At 39.3% G+C, this 23,675-nt stretch overlaps 1 protein-coding gene across 6 annotated transcripts in view; it reads right to left on the reverse strand.

The window, feature by feature from the left end:
* Nucleotides 1-3,528: 3,528 nt before the first annotated feature.
* Nucleotides 3,529-23,675, reverse strand: part of grik1a (glutamate receptor, ionotropic, kainate 1a) — a 29,913-nt gene continuing 9,766 nt past the window's right edge. For 2 of the 6 annotated variants that reach the window (XM_035991129.1, XM_031280615.2), the window contains 14 exons: nt 23,458-23,639; nt 22,243-22,296; nt 21,975-22,145; nt 21,450-21,593; nt 20,297-20,404; nt 19,995-20,039; nt 17,166-17,282; nt 16,494-16,697; nt 14,341-14,564; nt 13,537-13,655; nt 11,600-11,817; nt 10,019-10,244; nt 7,298-7,548; nt 3,529-4,084 (listed from right to left, as the gene is read on the reverse strand). In XM_035991129.1, coding sequence (XP_035847022.1) covers nt 3,917-4,084; nt 7,298-7,548; nt 10,019-10,244; nt 11,600-11,817; nt 13,537-13,655; nt 14,341-14,564; nt 16,494-16,697; nt 17,166-17,282; nt 19,995-20,039; nt 20,297-20,404; nt 21,450-21,593; nt 21,975-22,145; nt 22,243-22,296; nt 23,458-23,639 — 2,231 coding nt within the window. In that variant the 3' untranslated portion in view covers nt 3,529-3,916. Of the gene's footprint in view, nt 4,085-5,985; nt 6,031-6,334; nt 6,502-7,297; nt 7,549-10,018; nt 10,245-11,599; nt 11,818-13,536; nt 13,656-14,340; nt 14,565-16,493; nt 16,698-17,165; nt 17,283-19,994; nt 20,040-20,296; nt 20,405-21,449; nt 21,594-21,974; nt 22,146-22,242; nt 22,297-23,457; nt 23,640-23,675 lie in introns of all 6 variants that reach the window. The other 4 variants (XR_004894959.1, XM_035991127.1, XM_035991130.1 and 1 more) reach the window with 4 other exon arrangements.

Below are 23,675 nucleotides of genomic sequence, written 5' to 3' on the forward strand. Positions count from 1 at the left end.
CTCCGCCTCTGGTGGTTCATTTTTGACCATTCTTTTTTAAATCTGTCTCTTAAGTCCCCCAACTTTATGGAGGTGCAATACTAAATTGCTACAGTACCCCTTTTAGATTATAAAACATGTACATGGCTGTTTTCCCTGTATCATCACAGATACTTGTAGCTGTTCAGCAAAAAGCATGTACCAAATGTTGTGTTTTTGATTTATTTTAATAAAGTGAAGAGTCCATTCCTGGGTTGAGAAAATTATCCAACTTCTTAAGATAAATCACCATTTAAAACCACATTGGATTATCTGAAAAATGCTTCGTCACAAAGCTGAAAAATGGCTATTTTACTTTGCTCGTAAAAACGCTGATGATCTGGAGATTTATTGTTTTCACACAACAACGATGATTTGCATTTGAGCTTAAGTGTCCAGAGTTGCTGAAAAGAAACAACTTATATATACTCTCAACTTGAAACTTGAGTAGGGCATCACAGTCTGCCCTCCATCTGGTCTGTTTATAGGCTGAATGTGCATGACAACAAGAATTCATAATAGGCCTAAACATTATAATAATAATGCTAAACTGACCTTATAAGCCATTGAGGATGGATCTAAAAGCAAAAAAAAGCACTGCGGTTCTCTGAAAGAATTACTGTTCAGGGTTTCCTCATGTTTTGACTTACTGCAATATTCTGATGTTTTATAACCATGAGGCCAGTTCACCTGCACACCAGCAGATGAGAGCATTGCCCCTGAATTACGTTACAGCCAGGCTATGAGATGGTAGGAAAGAAAGAAAGACACAGGGAGATAAATGATGCTCTGCACCTCCAAGAGCCCTCCTCCTCCTCCTCGTTTGTCTTCATTGACAGGCTGTTGACACAGACCTGCCTTATCAGCCCCAGAGACTGTTCATCTCATTGTGATGAATGGGACGCACTTAAACATCTGCCACTCTTTTACGTTGGAGTTATAGTTTAGATTTGAGTCTTCTGTATGTACAGTTGAGAGCCTCGTGAAGGGATATGTAAACCAGACTTGACAGGTTTGACAGCTTTATGTGAGAGATACAGTACATAGAGAAGAATTCTAGAAGAAATGTACAAGAGATCTCTGATGTAAAATGTATTTCTATAATGCAGCTGTGTATCCTGCAAATGTATCCTGAATAAATGTAGCCCTATTGAGAGTGTCTGTGCTTTGCTGACCTTTCCTTTAAGTGAATGCAATAAAGGAAATATAGCGCCCATTTTGGACATTAAAACGTCAACAACAGGCTCTTTGAGCTGTCTCTCCATCTTGACGTTTCTGGATTTTTCTCTCAATCTCTTTCTCTTCATCTGTGCAAGAGGTATAAAAGTATGGATCATAATCCCTGACCTTCTTACTGACAGCACAAACAGACAGATGCTACTATCTCTTTATCTTTCCCCATTTCTTTTTTACCTCTCCCACCACCACCAAGGTTGAGGGCTTTTCAGGATCATTGAGACAAATAATAGTTTCTGTGGGTGAAACTAACAGGGACATGAACACAGGTGAAGACAGAAACATTGTCCAACAGCAGAACATTGTTCAGGTCAGGTTATCTTAGGTTAACAAGAAGGAGGAGAGTCCTGCTCAGCCGTGCAGAATGCCGAGGCCAGAGTTGTAATCCATGGCCTCATTCGTGAAGGATTAGATAATGATAAAAAAATATATACTGCCTTTGGTTTTGATTAAGAATTATGGGGTTAGAAGATTAGAGACAACCAAATGCTATTACATTGGACTGAGACCAATCCCAGAATTAATCTGAATACCAAAAAGAGAAAACTCATTACATGAAGAGATTAAGAAAAGCTCGGTCCAATTCTCTTAGGAGGCACACTATCCACTGAGAGAAATGTCACAACAAAACCTCTGACTGAAAAAATTATATCCATTTTGCTCTATTCTCTTCAAAATGTCATCGCTTTAGCTGGTAAATGCTAGGTCAGTCGTGACATTATTGATAATGAATTGTATTAAGATGTAATGCTTAGGGTGCTCCATTAACATTCTTCTTTCCATTTTCCACTAGTTAGTTTCTGACCAACTTCAGGACACATTGTCAGTATAATTGTTAGTGTTGAATGATCACTGTATATTCTTTGTTATTCAGATTTTACAGATGGTAGTATTTCAAAAATGTCAGGAATACTGAATTGCTGGCTTCAGGCTTCTCCAAATAACACATTCCACTAACACAAGGCAGGTGCAAACTAAAGGGGCAAAGGAAGGACAGGAAGTTGATGCTGCTAAAGAGAAGATATTTAAAGGTTGGGCAAAGAGTTGGCAAATAGACAAAGAGCATGAGTAAACTCTTAAATTTATTTTATTTTAGGTCAGCTTCAAAGGACATTAACAATCCTGAGGATTTGGAGAAGCTCTAAATGTAGCATTGAGCCCAGAACACAGTGGAAATGAGATAGATGTACAGGACTTGTCAATGAAAATGTTAATTGATGCTCTCTGCTGCAGAGGGGTAATTGTGCTGCAGGTGCTGAAAAAATATCCACCCCTCATTCTGATTACCTAAAGCACAGAGGTTTAGGCAAATATGCTGCATACATTGCTGTCAGGCAATGGATCTTCCTGCTTTAAATTTGTAAAAAAAAAAATTGAATGTCTATTAAAAAAAGTTTTGAGGAAACATCTTTCAGCACCTATTTCAATCAGGAGAGACTTAATTTAAGAGTGAAATAAATTCAATGAATGTGGTGCATAATAGGTTGTTATGTTAGAGTCTTTGGCGATTAGACTCCATTGCACTCCATTGCAAATAAAGTTAAATTATAAGGGGTATAGAGGCCATGAATATATAGGAAAATCCCCCCGATGGAGTCTAGACACTGGTGTCGGTGATGAAGGGATAAAGGAAGAGCCTGAAGATCTCGATGCATGTGATGTGAAGTGGGGCTTCTGATGGAGGAAGCCTGGGCGCTTGGAATGATGAGAACTGGAGAATGGGATGGAGGAGGGTCGCATCGATTTTGCCTGAACTGACAGCAAAGAGTAGAACAGATTTAAAGTTTGAATGCAAAAATGCGACAGCTCATGGAGATTGAGGCAAAATCTGGTTGGTTTAATTGAAAGGATGAAGCATTTTCCTGGAACGTTTTATGGGAATGAAAGTTAATAAATGGTTAATATAATCGTTCTGTCTATGGATCACAATCTCATCATAAATTATATTGCACCTAAATCTTCCTGCAGGTAAGCTATATAACTAACAAGCTAATGTTATATAGCATGTAAATAACCTGTGAAGTACTTAAAGAGAAGCTTTTTACTTTTTTAACTGCACACATCTACCAGTTGCTGTTTGTGATTCTGAGCTTGAAGGGTATAATATAACAGCAGGTGTGTTCCTGACTTCCCTTAGAGGTCCTCTCTTTTTACTAGCCAGGGTTGGCTCAGCAATCTGCTCTGAAGCTGCTTGTGCTGCCTGCCAGTAGGCACACAAAGAAACATGCACACACACTGCTGCCAAGCATGAAAAACAGCAAATCAGTCAAAAGCTTAGAAAATGCAAAAATCGTTTTACTCTGAAAATCAGTGAAGTTATCATACATTTACACAATGGGTATCTATAAAGTGTGTAGATTCAATTGTGCAAACTGCTCAGAACAGTGAACTACAGTCATGAGGAAACAGAAATGGTTTATGCTATGAGAGAGCTCTCATTCTTGTCATCATCTGTTTTAACATTATTAATGTTGATACAAGGCCAAGACTTTGTAAACTACATCTACAGTAGAATGCTTTATGTATAATTCAGTAACATAAAGACAGGGTTGATGAGGGAACAACTTCATATAATTCTGTGGCCCACAAACAAATCTGATGATTTGAGAGCGATCAAGTAGCAGTCTTTGATCCAAGTTCCATCAGTTTTTTTATCCAAGGCTCACGTGCTGGAGTCCCATCTTGCTCCTTTCCTCTTTGCAGTGCGTTTGGGTTGACAGAGGATGCAAGCTGTCCTTGCTCCACTGTGGGGTCGCAACCTCACCCGGATGCCTTTGTAACACTGCAGGGAGATACCCAACTCCTCCATCAGGGCGCTAAAAGACACGCACTGCCAATGAAAATGACAATTAAAGGCCTGGGTTAAGACACAAATAAAGCTGATTTCCAATATAGCCATTATGACCTTTATCAACTTTGGCCATGAGTTTAATGGCTGTGTGAATGTGCTAACATAATTTTTTTTTTTACTGCTGCTGCATAATTGGATCAACTAGGGAATTATTGGATAAAGCATTAATTGAAAGCTATAAGTTTAATCCTAAAGTAATGACATTTGATTCAACTTTGCAGGAGCTTGCCTGCAGCTGAATGTGAGCCAGCAGCCAATTACTGAAAGTCAGCACTAAAGTCTGACCAGGCAAACACCAAAAATGACAAAACACACATGCAATGTAAATCTATGTTAAAGAGTGGTAAAAGACCACTCTGTTGTCTCATTCTGAAATTCAGTTACACAGACAAGAGATGAAGGGCAATGTCTGCTGTGCAACAACGTAATACAAGGAGCTATGAATTCATAATATGGGAATAATTTGGAATTATCAAAGAGAGTGCCATCTAAAATGAGAAGCCTGAGGCTTATTTGATTCTGCAGAATAATACATCGCACTGAACTCATTAATTTTCGATCATGTTTATTTGCCTTTTATTTTGCTCTCCTCCAGAGGGGGTGTTTGCAAAATTTATTTAGCAAATTATCATTCGCAGCACAAAGACATCCCATTTTAATCTATTGGTCTTTCCATCAAACGACCATAGAAGGTCTTCCTCTTTCATCCTCAGGCTCTGCCTTCTCAAACAAATGTGGCTTCCTGCAGGGTTTCCCATGGTTACCTGAAACACTCTGTAACAGTGGGAAAAACCTGGTACCAACCTCAGAGAAAGAGGAGCAAAAACTGCAAGTTGAAATTCATGCATGTTTGGGTCTTGGTAGAACACTGTAAAACATAAACTATACTTACTTAATAGGAACTGAATCAAGTAAGAACTTGAAATTAATTTACTTGTAAAATCCCACATTTAATGTTTCCACTGTAAGCATTTGAGATTCACCTTTGGAAACAACTCCGACCATAGCTCTTGTTGATTCTGGTACCTATTTATCTAGTAGTTTACACAATTATCTAATTGATTTTATACCCTTTAATAACCTAGTATCAATACTTCTTCATAGTGGTTTATATTTTCTACAACTAACTGAATAATTGCTTGTGTTGTATTTTACATTTTGGAGAAAGATGAATCTTACGACTAGATGAAAAGGTGAGTCCAGGAGAGCAGGGAAGACCTTGAAAGTCACAATCCCTCTGTGATCCTATCTATCATTACTTCAGTTTAAATGTCCTGCAGTCAGCAGATGTTATTTAGGAAATTACAAATGTACTTTTGGCTTTGGATATGTGCCAGGGGATATCTTAACTCGACAGATTGTTCCATCAGTGTTATCCAAATTTTAGCCACCCAAACCAGTCTACCAACGAGCTTAATGAGGAGAAAAATATTCAAATAACTTTTCCTATCTTTTGTTTTCCCAGAAGGCATTTAGTGTCTGCCTCTAAAGTATACACAAATGCCTACTGAGACTTCACTGAATGAAGTAAAACTTGTAGGAAGGCTACTTAACAAGTGCAAGCAAGAAACCAGCAGGGCAGCACTGCAGAGCTAAGTTTATATGAACTTAAATGCCACATTTTACAAACTATCCTGAATGTGAATAAATGTGTGCCCAAAAGGACACAAACAGGTTACTCACACATTTTATATAATAACTTGCACCTAAAAAAGAGTGTTTTTCCTATTCTGTATTTCTAGGCTTTTATTAGTTAAGTGCTCCTTACATGTTATATAACAAAAGCATGCAAATAGGAGGCTTTGCATGCTTTTGTTATATAGCATGTAAGGAGCCCTCACCCCTCAGGGGGTGATCACTTATGAAGCAGAAATGCTTACATGAAAGCGAGATGCATTTTCTTCATAAAACATTCTTCTTAGTTTCTAAGAAAGTAAAGTATATGACTGCTTAAATATAGCCACTTGTACAATATAAAAATCACACAGTAATCTTAATAAACTTTGTCATAATTTAAGATTGGCCTTCGGACAAAAGGAATACATTTGAGACATTTAACATTTTAGCTGAAACCAGTTCAAACCATTAGTAAAAAGGACATAGTAGTGTGAGCACAAGGGTCAGGTACTGGAGGTAAAATACTAAAATAATTGGTTTTGGCTGACACAGGTGCAGATATACTGGGGTATTTTCAGCAGGGGGCAGAGAGAAGGACACCTAGTTACAAACCTATCATCTAGTGTGTATGTGTTGTAAATGTGCTGCCATGGCTACTCTGTGTCATCCCCCAGTAGCCTGCCGCTCTCCAGATCAGTAGATAAGGAGGTGCCAGAAGAGAAGGTGGAGCCACGCCGCTGGAACTGACGGGACTGCACCCCATAAAAGAAACAGAAGGCCTGACGCAAGCATGCATAGAAAAAAAAGAATGGATGAGAAAACACAAAAAAGAAAAACACAAAAGAGATCAAAACAGACATGTAAAAAACAAGTTAAAATGTGACAAAGAACATAAGAACATAGCAAATAAGACACAAAAGCAAGGCAAAGCAAAGAAACTAATCATGTGAATGTTATTGTTTTTCCTTCACAGCATCGCCTTTGATAACAGTGTGGAAAGGGATGTTCTTGTTCTGGAAAGCAGATAGAACTCCTGCTTCCGCTAAATTAAACTAATAATAATTAGTCATTTCATTTTGCATTTGTGCTTGATTAGCAGACAGAGAAGATGTAACTAAACATTGCGAGTAAGTTCACGAAGTTCAACCCACTGTTTACTAGGACTGTCAGACACTGATAAGTCATAAATCCATCTAGTCACTTTCTTGTTAACAGCAGGAAGTGCGAATATGATTTTGAGTAAATTAATTTAGATCAAGCAAACATCTAACAAGCACTTCCACAGTTAGAAAGTAATAATTACTAAGTGATAAAGAAAAACTGAACAAAGCATTTTCATCAGTCTCTGAAAATGTGTGTGAGAAGAAATTAGCATAAGTATAATTTTTCTTACAATACCTGTGATTTTAAACAACCTGCAATAAAACCGCATCCTTTGTAAACAATATGAAGTAATAACTACTAACAAAGATCTCATTAAGAACGCACGTTTCCTCAGAGCAGATCTGGTAACCTTTAATCCGGTTATTTGTCATCATCACTTGGCCGATGAACAGCAGTTCCTCACCCACTCACCTCCTCTATGTCAGCGTTCCTGCGAGCCTTGTAGATGAACTCTCCAATAGCCACAAACACAGAGAGAACCAGACCAGCAGCGAGGACGATAAAAATACCGCCAATGTTTTCCACGCCCAAAGCATTGGCCTCCTTGTTGTCCTCCTCTGGGCAGCCATTGCCTCTCCACCACTTCTCCTTCATCATGTGCAGCTTCCCTTCCTCCTGCAGCTGAAGGATGGCAATGGTCACTTTATCCCTGTATGGAGACCCTGGCGAGGGAGAAGGCAAATAGAAAAACATCATATACTGACAAAGCATTTATAAATAGCCTACCTTTAAATGCCCCATTATTAAAACAAACCATGGCAGCCCTGCCGAGGCAACCCTCTGTTGACAGTGTTTTATTGAAATGATTCTGTGTTTTCTGTGAAACATATTTCAAGGAAATATGTTACGAGAACAGAATTAACTGCATGTGACAGGAAACATGAATCTACATGTATCTTGACGATATAAAAGTCCAATTTGCGTTTGCAATGTTTATCGTTATTCAAAATCAACTTCAAATAACATCACCGGCTGCAAGCAGACCAGACAACAGGTGAGTGCAGGAGACAGTGATAGGGCCAAGGAGTTAAAGGATATAAACCACTTAATAGTTTTGAGACAGAGGCTAGATCATTCTCCTATACTATCCTCCAATGACACTCCAGGGTCTGAAACATCTGGGACATTAAAGCCTGCTTATCAGATAAGAAATGAGCTGAATAGACTCAGTTGTTAGATCAGTGCAGCTCAGCCCAGGAACGGCTGCATCTGCTCTGAGGGGCATCATCCAGGTATTCTGGCTGGATGTATAAGGTAGGGGGTTATGTTCTAACTCATAGGGGTATTTAGGTAGTCAACGAAGAAAATAGCCGATACACAAAGTTGGGTAATCATTTTAATTACAATCATTTTCTGGAGGTTTAAATTAGTGGGGTCAAATTGCCCCCAAGGATAAAAGATGTTAGTAAATTTTAAGGATAACAGGAGGGTTAAGCTTTAACCTACACCTGTACAGAGTCCCTGGGCTGTGGAAACCATCCTGCCAAACACACCAAACAACTAAAAAAGCCATAGGGAAAAGTCATCACTGGACACCCTGCACTTTGCCTAGCAGCTAGACTGTGGTGAAGAATGGCATAATTTTTCTGCTTTGCATCATGTTTTTTGATTTGGATTTAATGCTATATCACCTGCCCTGCTCTGGAATACAGTCAGCCACAATATGTACCAGGTGCATGACAGGCTGTCACCTATCTCACATCTTGTTCACCCTTCACATCTCTGCCTTCAAATCAAGCTTGCTAGTTCTTGTGGCTTGCACCAGCAGGGAAAAGAGGGCTGGATACAGACAAATGATGAGGGCTGAACCACCTGCAGCTCAACATCAAACTTGACTGGATGAGCAACTCCACTGCCCTCTACAAGAGTGCCAACTGAACTTTCTGAAGAGGATCTGGTCATTTGCCATCTGCAGTCCTATGCTGCAGATACTCATTTACTCTACACCCTGATTGGTTCAGGGTGAGAGCTGAAAACCCTAGAATCAACATGCTCATAAGGAAGGTCGGCTTGCTGGTGCGAGTGGAACTTGGGTCTCTGACGGAGGTGCGTCAAACTACAGAGGTAATGGCTCTCACCCCCTGCATGCCATCCTTACGTTTGCTTGAATCCTACAGAAAGTCCTTTGTTTCTGTGGCCATCAAACTGTACAACTCCTCCCCCTGCTGCTGGGAGGAGAGCCTTGCAACCTTTGACTTTTGGCTTTTGTTTAACATTAAATTTTTCTTGTCTATCATTTTATTCATGATTGCACTTCTTACACTTTTACACTGCACCATCCTCTGTTGTAAATTCATATGAGTAATCCTTTGTATGATTATTTCCTTTAGGATACATATTGTTTTATCTAACCAAAGAATAGAGTTGATAAAAGAGGTAATCATTGCTATGTAATAATATAGAGTATTTAGTTGTCACAGATACTGACAGCCAGTGAACATCTCACGGTAATCATAGAAATTAAATAAATGGGGGTGGCCCCACCTGCCTTAACTCCATTGATGTGACCATACCATACATTTAAATGTATGCCCTGTACTTGCCAACTTATGCATATGTGGAGAATGTTATTGGTGAAGATAGGTTATGCTCAGCTAAACCACCTCAGCTTAAAAATATATTTTTAAAATATATTTTAACTGGCTCTACTTTTTTTTTTTTTTACATCTCGAGAGGAAAAGAGAAAACACAAGAGAGACGCAAGATGTTAAGGCCAGCTTAAGTAAACATCGACTGCAGGCATGGTCCAGCAGGTTGACTTGCTTCCAGTTAAAGTTCTTAATCCAGAAAACTGGCCTGAAACCTTGCAAACATTTGCAGTGAACAGCTGGCAGATCTTTTGGATGGACTTGTATTTGCATGATGGGGATACAGGATAGCAGCTCTGTACTCCTAAAGAATGAAAATTCTAAATAAATTGAAGTCAAGACATTTGGTCTCATTTTCAATATAATGTGGAGTTTCTTGAAAGCATTGCTCCATTACAGTAACAAGACATTACAACGTGATAGTGCTTTCTTGATCAACAGTTCTTTGGGGCTTTTCATTCTCCACTGACAAAGATGGTGGTGATGGTGGTATAGACATACTTTTCTCCACGTTTACAATCTCTTACATTGTCATTCTTCTTACCGATAGGTGTTCCCACTCCGTAGCCCTTGGAGTCGATGAGACCTCCAATCTGTGTGAGGTTGCAGTTTCTCTGGCTGATGTACTCAATGCTGGTGGACTCCATCAGCATGGCGTAGTCTGTTGTCAGAACCCGAGTGATGCCTTCTCTGTTGTTCTTAACCAATGCAGTGTTTTTCCTGCTGCTCATAAACGCCCACATCTTCTCATAGGTTGAGATCTTTGATTTCTGCCAAAGGAGCCAAACAGGCAAAATTTGGTAAGAAGCATTTGTACTCTGTACTGTGTGTGTGTGTGTGTGTGTGTGTGTGTGTGTGCCATACATGTACTATATTTACATTATATAAATATATATATTATGTTACATATTATATTAAATATTATAAACGCATACGTTTAAGAGCAGGATCTATCTTTGAGAGTGCATATTGTGTATATGTATGTGTGTGTGTCAGAGAAAATGGGCCAGCTGTGTTCTAAATCTCCTAAAGCTGATTCAATTTGTTCGAGCCATCAACACAGGCTGCTTCTTCCTATCCAGGGAGCCGTAATCACTAGCTGCAATCTGGGAGGATAAAGCACTGCATGGATCACCCCTGCTGAGCCACCAGGATCCAAGGGGAGTGGGTGGTGTTGGGGGAAGGAAGTGACAGTCCTGCTTGGGGACATCGGTACAGCGATATATTATATAATACAAACTAACAAGTTAACATATGTTTAACTTCAACACAGACACCCCAAACTGTAAACACAAGTAGTCCTTATATGCATCTTCTCCACTTCTCATCATAAACTCACCTCTTGATGCATCTACGTTGCCTTTCATTAAAGTAAATGTCTTTTTCTCTGCTTCAGTCTTTCAATTTTTGTCTTTTTCATGTGATGTTTGGCAAATATACAGGATGATGGAGGGAGCAGCTGAGAAAACCCCTAATGACTCTGATTTTATGGAAGTGAAGGTTCTGTACCACTGATTCATACTCACATCTAAAAGTAGGGCAGATATAACAGAATACAAAGTAACTATTTTGTGAATTTACTCAAATGACCAGACAGGAGTACTACAACTACAGTAACTAGTAACTACACATTTATCAGAGATGAGCACACACACTTTTGAGACTATGATGTCCAGAGGTTGATATTAATATTAGTTACTGTGGTACTAAGTAACCTGAGCTATTTGTGTTGTATATTTAAATACAAAAACACAGCATAATTTGATCACATAATTTAGGATTACAGGTGTCAGAAGTCTTGAACTAATTTGAAATGAGAAACATGCATGTTCTTGGTTTTACTAAAAGACAAACCTTTCATTTAAGAAGGGGATTTTTAAATTAAGGATTGTATGCATTTAATTTGTGGAAATTATATTTATTATATATATGGATGAGGGCTTTATTTAGACCTGCTACAATAGTTATTAAATGCACAAATTTGCATAATATAATTTGACAGTATCTACAATTTAAAAAAAAAAAAAAGTAAACAGTCACTTCTGCATAGTAATTTCAACTATTATTTTTTTTGCTGTGACTTTGATAAGGTTACAACGTAATTAACAGCCTACACCAGTTGTACCTTGAAGAAGGTCATGGTGGATCCATCCCTTACTGCCCCATATTCAATCCTGGTCTGCTTCGCCAGGTCGTCTGCTGAGTCGATTGGCGCGTCCATTCGTTCCACAGTAAGGAAGGCAGCCAAGTTGGCCGTGTAGGAGGAGATGATGATTAAGGTAAAGAACCACCAGATACCCCCAACTATACGAGTGGACAGAGCCTTAGGCATCAACTCCGAGCCTGGAAGCACAGCAATTGGGGACAAAAGGTTAAAAAGTAGCTTAAATCAGTATGTGACAACCACAATGGTAAGAAGTGCAGTTTGTGTGTGTACTACTGTATGTGTAGATGCTCTATAAACAAAAACAAAAAAGCATCTATATTCTTCCAAAGCAAAGTCAAATACCCTGGTCCAAATGGGGTTATCCTAACAACTGGATTCACACCAGAGCTCCAACTGGTTTTCACCTCAGCCCTAAATAACAAATTGGTCTACACAAAAAATAAGATCAATGTGAAAAAGCAGACCTTATAAAGCTTCAAAAAACCAAATGTGAGGGACAAAATAAAACTGAATACAAAGCAAATGAGGGAACATATGCCCAAAACATAATGAAACATAACATTGAAAAAGCAGAATGAGAAGAATCTTTTCCTCTCTGTGCAGAAAGAAGAAGCAATGAAAACAGATGTGTGTGATTTGAAGAACATATTTAACACCTCTTATTTGACAGGTTTGAAACATTTGTGGCTTTTTTTCAACTTTTTTCACTTGGAACTACGCTTTTAGGGTAAAACACAGATGCTGGAGGGTTGGTTTGACAGCCATGTATTTAAGGTAGTAGACAGCCATGTATCTAAGGTAGTCTAAGCTACTCTCAAAAACAGCATCCCACAGAAAGCTCAAGACCACCAAACACTTGCTTGTCTCTTTGTTTACCAATACTGTTGCATTTCTTAAGAACTGATACATTTGACAAATGTAGCTTGCTGTCAGCATAATCCTACATTTGTATCTGCATCACTATTATGTTGTGGACTGGTGTTGTCAGTAGGTTTGTTGGCCATCCAATCAGGCATGTCGGACTTATCCTGCCCAAATCTCCTGCCTGGAGGGAGGTCAAGTCCCAATGAAGTGCAACATGATTGTTATTACAGGGTATGGTTGCAATTAATGGGGAATGGATCCAGGCTACGTGGAAAGGGCATTCACAGAAAATAGGAGGCAGATATTGATGTTTTGAATTAAACAGCTTAGAGCAGCGTTTACACTGTCAGTACAGTCTTTACTGCTGTACAGGGAGTTCTCTAGACAGCTCTACAGTATTGTAGTTGCACTCTCTGCTATTAGTAAGCCTCTAAACCTGCAATAATTGATTTTGTTAGTGTTTCTGACCATCTGACAAATTTAAGTCCAATATTTAATCTCCTTTAGCTCATATATGGTCTCTACTTTAACTCCTGAGGGAAATACCTGTTATGTTAGCTGCTAAATGCTCCACTATGTCACCAGCTAGTCAATGACTTAGTCTGTCTGCTGTTTGTTGCTGGGTAAGGTAGCGCACAGTGGGTTATGTCAAAGATTTTTAGTTAAAAACAGCTGCCTACTGCAACCAAAACCAACACTGGTGAGAGCGGTGAGAGTGAACCAATAAATAAAAATAGTGAAGTTGTGGGCCTGAATACCAAAATGAGCTAAAACACGCTATAAAGTTACATGATCGTCACTAGGAGCAACCGAGACTGTCCTCCCAAGAAGAACAGCAGCATCAGTCGTTTCAGCAAATGTCCCAAAATGTTTATGTTCAAGTGACAATCAGAAAACGCTTCTACTGTAGAGGGCATGGACAAACAATGTTGGAGAACTTTTTGGAGCAACCCCTTTCACATACAGGTAAACAATCCATTGTTAGTATAAAACATATTGATAATGATTGCTTTAACTTTGACCCAAAATACCTTGCCGCATGAGAGCTCCGACACCAAACCAGAAACTGTTGAGTAAAGTGAAATTGTTCTGTATTAGAGTCGAGGACGGGTTACATGGATGTGGGTTGTACCACTCGTATGGAGTAAACCTGCAAGACAATAAAAGAACAGAGAGAAAAAGAGATGAAAGGAAATTCCAATATTAGAAGGAAAGATGGAAAATCTAAACACGAAAAACCTCCTCTATGTAATGCTAGTCTGCATGGGGGGGGCACACTGACAACACACTTCACTTCACTTTCCAGTTTATCTACATCACAATCTACATAGTCCACATTGATTTGCATTTTGATTTTTACAAAAATATATCTCAGTTAGGATTGCTAGGTACAACCCGCTGGAAGGGGGTTTTACACACTACCTGAGAGGGAGCTGATGTGCGAGCTCGCAATTACTTTGCACAATGAAAGCCAATCAGGCAGTTGACAGGCAGCTAAATCACGTTTGGTTATTTTAGAATAGCAATGGAAGATTAGAAATTTCCTGAAGTACAGACATGCTAATTATTCCAGACTATTTGTGATTCTCGTCGTGTGAATTTGATACAAGAGCCATGACTCAATGCTCAGTGCTGGCACCATCTCGCAGTTTTCTTGTCCGTTGTACTTTAAAATGATTAACAAAAGAGCTTGTGGTAAAGCTGACCCTGGCTCTGGACAGCTCAGTAAGCAGTCCCCATCTAGCCTATATATCCGACAGTATACATTCAGCAACACATTTTTCTATCCCATCATACATCATCTTATTATCCCAAGCATCTATCCACCCTCTTACCTGGCAATCACAAAGAGCACACAGCTAACTCCTGTGCAGGCTAGCAGCACGTACATCCAGATGTCCGGAGATAGGGGATTAAGGAAGGAGAACACGCCCGGATTGGTGCCATTAGGTTTTCGGTAGAGGATGCTGATACCTAAGGTCATGAAGGGCTTGGAGAAGTCGATGACTTTCTCTCGAACGTATGTGATGGTCAAGGGGGCCACAGCAAGGTCTGCAACCTTGAAAAGCCAGAAGACAAAGTAAGATATTACAGGGAGAACGAGTTCTACTCAAAGTTACATATGGCTTCTTCCGGTATTTGTTTCTAGTCATACAAATGTCTGTGTATTAATATCCCAACAACATATAAACCTTATTAAAGTTTTGTATTCTTCCCAACAAAAATCTCTTATATTGAATAAATTAATAATACAAAACAATGTAATGCTACAAAAGTATTATAAAGCTATAAGGGTTTAATGGAGATTTATATCTTCCTTTGTTCTCCCTTTCTTGGTGATAGAGTATGAGTGCAACAGGCTTCATTAAACCAATTAGTGTCAAACGTCATGTGAAAAAATTCCAGTGTTATTTATATGTAAGTGTAAAATGTATTCATAATTTATGACCATGGTCAACCTGTTTATATAGCCAGAGGCTAAGTCTATTGATTATACAATACTGAACCTTCTATTGAACAGGCTTTGTTACCATCTGTGAACTTAATTATGATTTACACATTACGACCCTATAGGTGCAGAGCGGATTCATGAAGCGGTGGACCTTTAATTCATTTTTGATACAGCAATCCAAACTTCACCTTAGTCATGAAGAAAAGTAACTAAGTACATTTACGCAAGGTCTGGGGTACTTGTACTTTACTTGAGTATTTCCATTTTATGCTACTTTATACTTCTGCTCCACTACATTTTATTGACAGCTAGAGTTACTGCATACTTTTCGGATTAAGATTTTACATTATAAAAACATATAATAAGCTTATAAAATACAATACATTGTTAAACCAGTGGTCCCCAACCTTTTTGGCTTGTGACCTCTACAAGCCAAGAGTCCAGATGTATATGAGTTGTTAGCAGTTGCACCAAAGAGAGAGAGATTTATCTATCAAATATTTCACGAAAAAAGCTAGTTAGACATTAGTCCAAAAAGGAAATGCATATTTGTTTGACAGAAATTACCCCATAATCATCTCACAACCTCTCAGATTTATTTGATGGCCCTTAAAGGCCCTTTTACAGTCGCCGCACCCGACCTGGCGCGCTCCAGTGTGACGTCAAAATGACATAGATCTCTCTAGCGCCAGGATTTTAAGTGCGGGACCAGAGGTCGTGCAGCATTCTTATTTTTTTCAGCGGCGCACGACAAAGCGGAAACAGGAAGCATGGACGAGTTTGAGGGCAACCGGATGCCAGGACTCTCAGAGTGACTGCAAGTTTCTATTTTATGGTGAATGAAAGACTGAGTAGAAGATTGATCCGACTAAGTAGGTCATCGAATCAAATCGAAACACTAACGTCAATTCTTCTTCTAGTCTGTAGAAATAGCAAAGTCGGTAGCCTTTCCTCATTAGCACCACCTCTGTTCAGGAGAAGACTGCAACTAGTGTCGCGACTACCACGCATGAGTATAAATAGTTACAGCACTCCCATGATGTCACATTGGCGCACGACAGGTCGGGTACGGTGAGTATACCGGACGCCTTAGAGGGGCCGGACCCCCAGGTTGGGAACCACTAGACTAAACTAGCTTTATAAAGTATTTAAAACAGTAAATTACAAAACAACATAAACATAAAATAAACATGCATTAATCTACTAATGTCATAGTTTTTTTTAAAGATCAGTTACATGGGACATTTATCTGCAGAGTGAGTATTTTTACTTTTGATACTTTAAGTACATTTTGCTAATAATACCTCTGAAATTTTACTTAAGTAGGATTTTAAATGCAAGATTTTTCCATTGTGGTACTGGTACTTCTACTTATGTATCTAAATACTTTTTCTACCACTGAGAATAGGTTATCATGGTGGCCACCTTCATGAAGAAAAACCAGGGTTATGCCCAAATGTCGCTTCCAAAATACCTCCCGGCTAACTAATATCCCTGTGAACAGAAACTCCTGCAGTCTGACTGCTGTTAACTCACGTGGTCTATCAGCTCCCGCACCATCCCGTTCCACTCTCCCTTGTCATTCTGGGCTCCGTATTTCCCATCAGCCACCAATCTGACTTCATACGTGAAACCCAAGATGTTGGAGAGCTCTTTCAAAAGGTCCAGACAGTAACCCTCGAAACGATCATTTCCAATCAGCTCCTTGTCGGACTTTTTCTGCATCACATATGGATTTTCCTGTACAGCAAAAGAAAACGCTCTATTTCACTGTTTTCAAGCATTTCCTAATTCAGATTCAATCATTTCTATGCTAAATGTTAAAGGGAACTGAATTCGGGGTTCACTACTTCATCACGTCTCAGAGTTTATAATCCGTAGATGAGTGGCAAAATGTCCAAACAGCAAATCCAGTTGTGTTTAAATAAATGGGTCTGAATATTCTATGACTTTGAAGACTAAGAACCTACTTAAATATATTTTCTTCTAGGATACATTTTCTCTGTGTACAAGTATGGCCTGTGAACATAACTAATAACAATACAAATTCAAACTATCCAGTTCAATTTTCCTCTCCTTCACACCCCTCTCTTCCCTTTCCCTTCTCATTGTATTTTCCTTTGTTGTCCCCCTATCTGCGCTCTACACATCCCATATGCACTCCCCTCCTTCTCCCTATGCTGTCCTCTGTTTAACCTTCCTCCTCACCAGTATTGTGGTGACAATAAGAGTCCTGTTAGCCAGAGAGTCTGTCACATTGTTATTCTTGTCTCGGCTGGACTTCTCCGTCAGGTTCATACCCCTGTATGAGTTCCACACAGCAATCTGAAAAAGCAAATGGAAAAGGCATTTTTTTCTTTGATCAGAAAAGGTACTAAGGAAGACAAGTGTATAGATATTGACTTCCCTAGGCTGTATTTGGATAATTAATGATCACTGACACTCGTTGCTGTATTAAAGGAAAACAGCTGATTGATTATTCTTATTATAGGCCGACACCAATAATACAAAGCCCGATTTAGTCTCTAAGTCTTAACAGGAAACTAGTAACTGCTCAGATACACTGCATGTTAAGAATTTTTCTGAATCAAACAGAAAAAATTGAAAGTAGAGGTTAAAAGACCTGACACTCCTGGCTCATTTTCAGCATGGTGAATATAGACTAGTTGAAGCCCTATTTAAATATGATGGTGAGGATTTGGATATCACACCAGCAAGGACAGTATGAATGAAGAAGGGCAGGATCAGACGGGAGGGGATAGAGGAAGACATGGTGTCTGCCCTCCATACGGTCACAGTAACTTGTGTCCAGTTCATCGTACCAGGCGGTATAATCCAGACAGTTATCAGATTAGAAACTGGCATCTGGCATCTGGGTTTTGACCCTTCCAAATCCCCTCACTGGTTAAGAGCTGATCAAAGGTCAAGCAGGCTGCTGACATTGATGTAATAAAGTTAAGTGCATTAAATTATCAAGCTTTATTGTTAATAGAAGTGAAGCTTTCGACCTTAAAATTAAGTCTGTGAACAAAAAGTAATGCGTTGGTATGGTATTTTTAGTCAGAAACAATGACATTCACTGCGTAAGAGGATGAGTAGTAGTGAATGAATCAGTACATCTTATTAAACTGAGCACTATAGAAGGAACAGTCTTATTTTTCACAATTTATTTTGCAGAAAGGGTTATGTGGGATTACCTGTTGGAACAGATAAAATGCTTTTCACTCCCCATTACGTTTTATTTGATTCTGTTCACCCAGTCAGACAGACAGAAAATGTGCTCACGTACAACCTTGCTAAAAGCACTCTATATCTACAGCGTGGCACTTTCGCAAGGGTCCACTCTGCGCGGAGTCCATAACTCTTCTTATCTCTGGACACTGCAGTTGAGGAACACAATAGGGTTGGATTTAATTTAATTGTATTGTCCTTAATCTTAAAGATAAATGGGCTGAGTGAGAACAATATTTTTGGGGAAGTGTGGAAGGTATTTTCGTCTCAGATTGTGAGGTTTCACATAATCTATCTTATGTTGTATGTTATTTTGGAAAACATTGTCCTCTGTGAAATATCAACTACACAATTAGTCAGTTTAAGTAATGAAGTAATCTGACCAAGCCAATGAAATCAATGCTAAAATATAGCCTAGGACAACTGCACGGCATACAGTCATCATCATTTAAACCTCTAAATCAAGGATTTACTGTGTAGCCTCACAAATGTATCATGCGTACCAGAGCAGCTCCCAACAACAAAGTGTGCAATAAAAACTGACAGAAACTTTCTCTCTCATACGCTGGGAGAAAAATGTTATCTATGAATCCTAAAGCTCATCTCCATCCAGAACCAAATCAGACTGGAAAACCACAGAGCAGCAGACATACTAAGCCAGGCCAAGAAAGCTGAGAGGGGGAAAAAAACAACAACTTATTTCCAGAACGTCAACAACTTTAAAAGAAAATATTTTATTTCCTGGGAGACTCTCACTTTGTTTAGTCCTATCATCCTCTTCATATTGTATTTAACACTCCAGTGCCCAAGAACTAAGACGACTGCAACGGACTGATAATTCATTTTTCATGTACATAAAGTCAAGCGTGTTATGGGATGTGCTTACCATGTTGTGGTATTTCCTCTGAGGGGAGGCTTTGAGGGCTAAAGGTACTGAATTAAATTAAAATTAAAGTATAAATCACTGCTTCTGCACCTTGACAGCAGCTGCCTCCATACCTGTCTGTCTGACAACTGAGACAGACTGAGAGGAAGAACTTCTGATAGTAAACTATGAGTTTGAGGGATATATATATATATATATATATATATATATATACATTTTCTTTTACTCATCAAAAACTTGGTTTCAAGCTAATAAGTAGAGGTAGTAAAGTAAAGAATATTTAATCTGCACTTTAGTATTAACAGCATATTTTGTGAGACTAAATGAAGAGATTAGGAACAAAGCTAACTTAATTTGGCATCGAAAGAATAATTTGATAAAAACAAGGTTGATTTCATACACGATCTTTAACAATTGCATTGGGGTGAGCATTCAACTTGTGCACTGGTCTCAATCTGCTCCTCTTGCAGGAAGTCTCCTCTGCCAACTGGATCCCTCTTGGCTGCAATTAAGTACTGCTAGTGTGTATGATTTCCATGAAAGTATGAAGGCAGTCTAATAGTGAAGCACACTATAAGTAGTGGAATGACATGTCTCTGCAAAAGTGAAGGATCGGTAGGATAAATTCCCCTAAAAGTGAAATTACAGGACTTCTTACTTCTTATGGAGGTACTGTTATGTCTACTTAAACATAAAGGTAGATAGATAAAGTTTTGCAAGTGTCAGAGCAATGCCTTGACCCAAACATGGGGAAAACTGAAATGTCAAGTACATGGCATTGCTGTACACAAAATCAGTATAGAGAAACCGGGTTGACAAGGCAAGGAGCAGGGAGGTGCGTGGCATACAGAGTGAGAAAAAAGAGGTAAGAAGGGGGGCGAACAACAAAGGCTTGAACCAAACGTGGCACTGGTACAAACCTTGATCCACCTTTTCGTGAGGCGACTTCCGCCCTCCACAATACCCTTTTGAAAATGTGAAGAGGGCAACATGAAGCACAGACAGTGTGGGAAGAAATAATCAGTTGTTGCAGCATTAATATTCATGACCGGACACATTCAAACTAAAAAATAAATGTGTGGGTGGATTATGGGAAACAAAATCTCTACAGCACCGCTCTCTCTCTCTCTCTTTCATACACACATGCCTTAATGGAATGAATCAGCAAGGTGGAAGCAGCATGAGAGTGGTGTAATTGGCTGTTTTAGGCCCCTGTGCTCACCCTGGCAGTGCCGTCCTCTTTGAGGCTGATGATGTCCAAATCAAAGTCTCTCCTCAGGCCATCTGTCTTATTAAGAACAATGTGCCCTGTCAGTCCATTCCACTGTGCCTAAAGAGAAGAGACGCAGAGGGAGAGAGAAGTGGAAGTCTCAAATGGCGTCGGAGTCCTTATTGGTGCTCTGCAGTAGACTCCCAGGAGGGGAGGTAAGGTATTGTATTGTATTCTGCAGTTTATTCACATAATTTAATATCCAGAATTAACTTTTTTTTGTGTTTTCTGTCATGAAATGATGTGCATTAAAATTGTATTCAGTTCATTTTGTCCACGGAAACACACTTGACTATTGTGCTCTGAGATAGCTAGAGGGGAGAGAAAACATGCAAGTTATAGTGCCCAGGATTTAATTTCAGCCACTGAAATGAAAGCTGTCCCCATTCTGCACTCTCTTGTCAGAAATGTTTTTTAATTAAGTTCTGTGTGAGAAAATTTTCTGGTTCTCGAAATCAAAAAGGCTCTTATCTAGTGATGAATACCACACAAGGACAAATGCTTCAAAGGATGGGCAGTGGCGAACAAAACGAAAACAAGCTGATGGGAAGAGAGACATTAAGATGCAAAGAAAAAGAGAAGGAGAGTGGGAAAAGGAGGATAGAGGGCATAAAGAGGAAACTATGAGTGAGGGGATTGAATGAGAATGTTCCCTCTCCATGGCAGGGAACAGTCCTCTGCTGGATTTAAGACTTAAGAGATCAAAACACTCATGCATCAAAGGCCTCATATCTGTCTGTAGGCATCCAGTCTGACAGTCGGGGCAAACCACATGCTTTCAACTTATAAGTACATAAATACCGTATATTTATATGTTGAGTACTTTTAGAAGCAATGCATGGCCTGTCAGAAGGGACCTAAAAAGTAACGTATCACAGGAAATTATCTGACATCCAGTTTTGGCGAGTTCCATGCTTGCAACAGAGGTATTACGTGGGGAATCTGAAGGATCTTGTGCTCAAGAAGCCCTTTTAAAAACACGCTGAAACTCATCATTACAAATGCATGGTGGTCAAGCTAAAAGCAACAGAGGTATCTTAACTCATGCTGCTGATGTAACAGGGTTTTTAGTTCTCTGTGATCCAAGGCCTTATCTGACACCGACCTCTTTGAAGAGGTTCATGAAGCGAGGTCCGAAGCGCCAGGGTTTGTGGCGGTGACACTGCAGGGAGCTGACGGTCATCTGAGTGGCCCGCTGCGAGGCAACGGCAACCATGAACACTGCATCATACATCAAGGCTGCGTCTGTCTGCGGAGGAGGCAGTCAGAGGAAGATGTTTTTTTCTCACACTGCAATCAAAAGCCCATGTGTAGTACACAACTAACCATCAGCTGTAAAATTAAAGTAAGGAACCGAGAGAACATGTCTTGAAGATAAAACGTACTCCAGGCAAATTGAGCCATTATAATATAGATGTAATGATGAAATACAATACAACTGAGGAGTACAGGTTTAACATTTTTATCATGCTGAAATACTGCTCCTGCAAAGAGTTACAGGTCAGAAGGTGTTTGCAGTTTATTGTATGCAAAGTGCACACAGCATGCAAATGTGTATCATTGGCTTTCAGCAAAGCAGGTGTTTGTATTGTTAGTGCTCTGTAATGTAAAATAACAGTACGGGGCTCACAGTCATGATTCCGTCCATCAGGCCACTCTCTTGTTTGGGACCCTGCAGCCTTTCCATGGCCCATTTGTCCATTGTGGAGGCTACCCACGGGTCATCTACGTTCAGCAGTCTGAAGCCTGTCATGTTGACTCCGCTGTAGCGGTACGGCTCCAAGTCCAAGGCAAACAGATCCTGCAAGGGACAAATGAGCACACAGGCGATGAGCTTGGTTTTACTCTGTCTGGTATCTCCCATAAAACGACTTTATTCGTACAGTTTTTTAACTCACCAAAGTCGTGAAGAAGAAATGGTAGTACTCAGTCATCATTCCCATTGATGAAAGCTGCAAAATGAGAAGAAGAAATAAAGTAATAAAAACAAAATACCAGGCCACATTGCTTATTTCAAATATGATGAGTTCTCCAGTGCTACAGCTACAGTGTCACATCTTCAATAACAAAATAATTTGGCTGGTCATTTCTCTTTTGCGTGGTGCATCAAATATGTTATACATTTATATGTTTGGGTTTACTTACTAGACAAAGAACAAAAATATTCATGAATTTCACTTCACCTTAGTTATAAATGAAACAATGTGCAGCATAATAAAAAAGGTTAATTAAAGTTTGGACCTTTGAAATCGTCAATGATTGGCAATATAGATAAAAACAACAAAGAAATGGACATAAGACTGTTCACCGTTCAGTCCATCAGGTGTGTTGGAACTGATGCAAGGATAGCCACAAATCATCAGCTACCCCACTTCACTATCTGTGTTAAATTAGCTAAATAGGAACATATTTCATGTGATGGGAAATTATTGTGGACCATTTAAAATTCTGACTATTATAAGGGAAGTGCCATTTCATCCTTTTCATTATCATATCCTTTAATGCAGGGGTCTTCAACGTTTTTTAAGCCAGGGACCCCTTAACTGAAAGAGAGCTATAGCAGGGACCCCCTAATACATATATTGTATAAAATGAAGTTGCATAATAAACTGGGCCTACAATAACGTTTAGGGCGGCCTAAAGCCTTTATAATTACCTTTTTGCATAGAATACTAAGCTATTAAAATAGCCTACTAATTGTTGGCATAATTTTATAAATCATGTTTTAATGTTAAACATACATGTGGCACATTGAATCCTTAGGATTAACTGTATCTGTGGATAGCCTTAGTGACTACATTGCCTATAGGCCAGTAAGCAGTGGGGATTTACATTTGCTAATAATATGTTGGATTTATGTTAAGACTTTTTAAATTTTTGAAAAAATGTTAAAAAATTTACAATAATTTCGAGGCCCCCCTGCATTGACTCTTAGGACCCCCTAGGGGTCCCAGACCCCCTGTTGCAGATCCCTGCTTTAATGGCTATCATTCAAATATAAGCCTCAGTAAACAAGGTAACAAGGTGTTTCTCCCAAAGGACATAGCCTACATGTGTTGTAAAATCTGTAGAACAAAATAATGTAAAGACACTAGATCAATCCCTGTACAAACCTGTTTGAGTAGCTCCGAAGCCATGCGATAGGAGCAGTCAAAGAGTATAAAAAATTCCTTGTCTTTCTTCAGTTCCTTAAGCAGTGGGCGGGCATCTTGGTTACCTGGGGTCAGCTGGCGGATCTTGATCTTCAGGTTGAACTTTGCCGGAGCCTTGATCAACTCCTGCATCCGCATCAGACCTACAAAAAAATACCAAAGTAGACGTTTCATTTATC

This window comes from Sander lucioperca, chromosome 13 (genome assembly GCF_008315115.2).
Source record: "Sander lucioperca isolate FBNREF2018 chromosome 13, SLUC_FBN_1.2, whole genome shotgun sequence".
Classification (NCBI taxonomy): Eukaryota; Metazoa; Chordata; class Actinopteri; order Perciformes; family Percidae; genus Sander; species Sander lucioperca.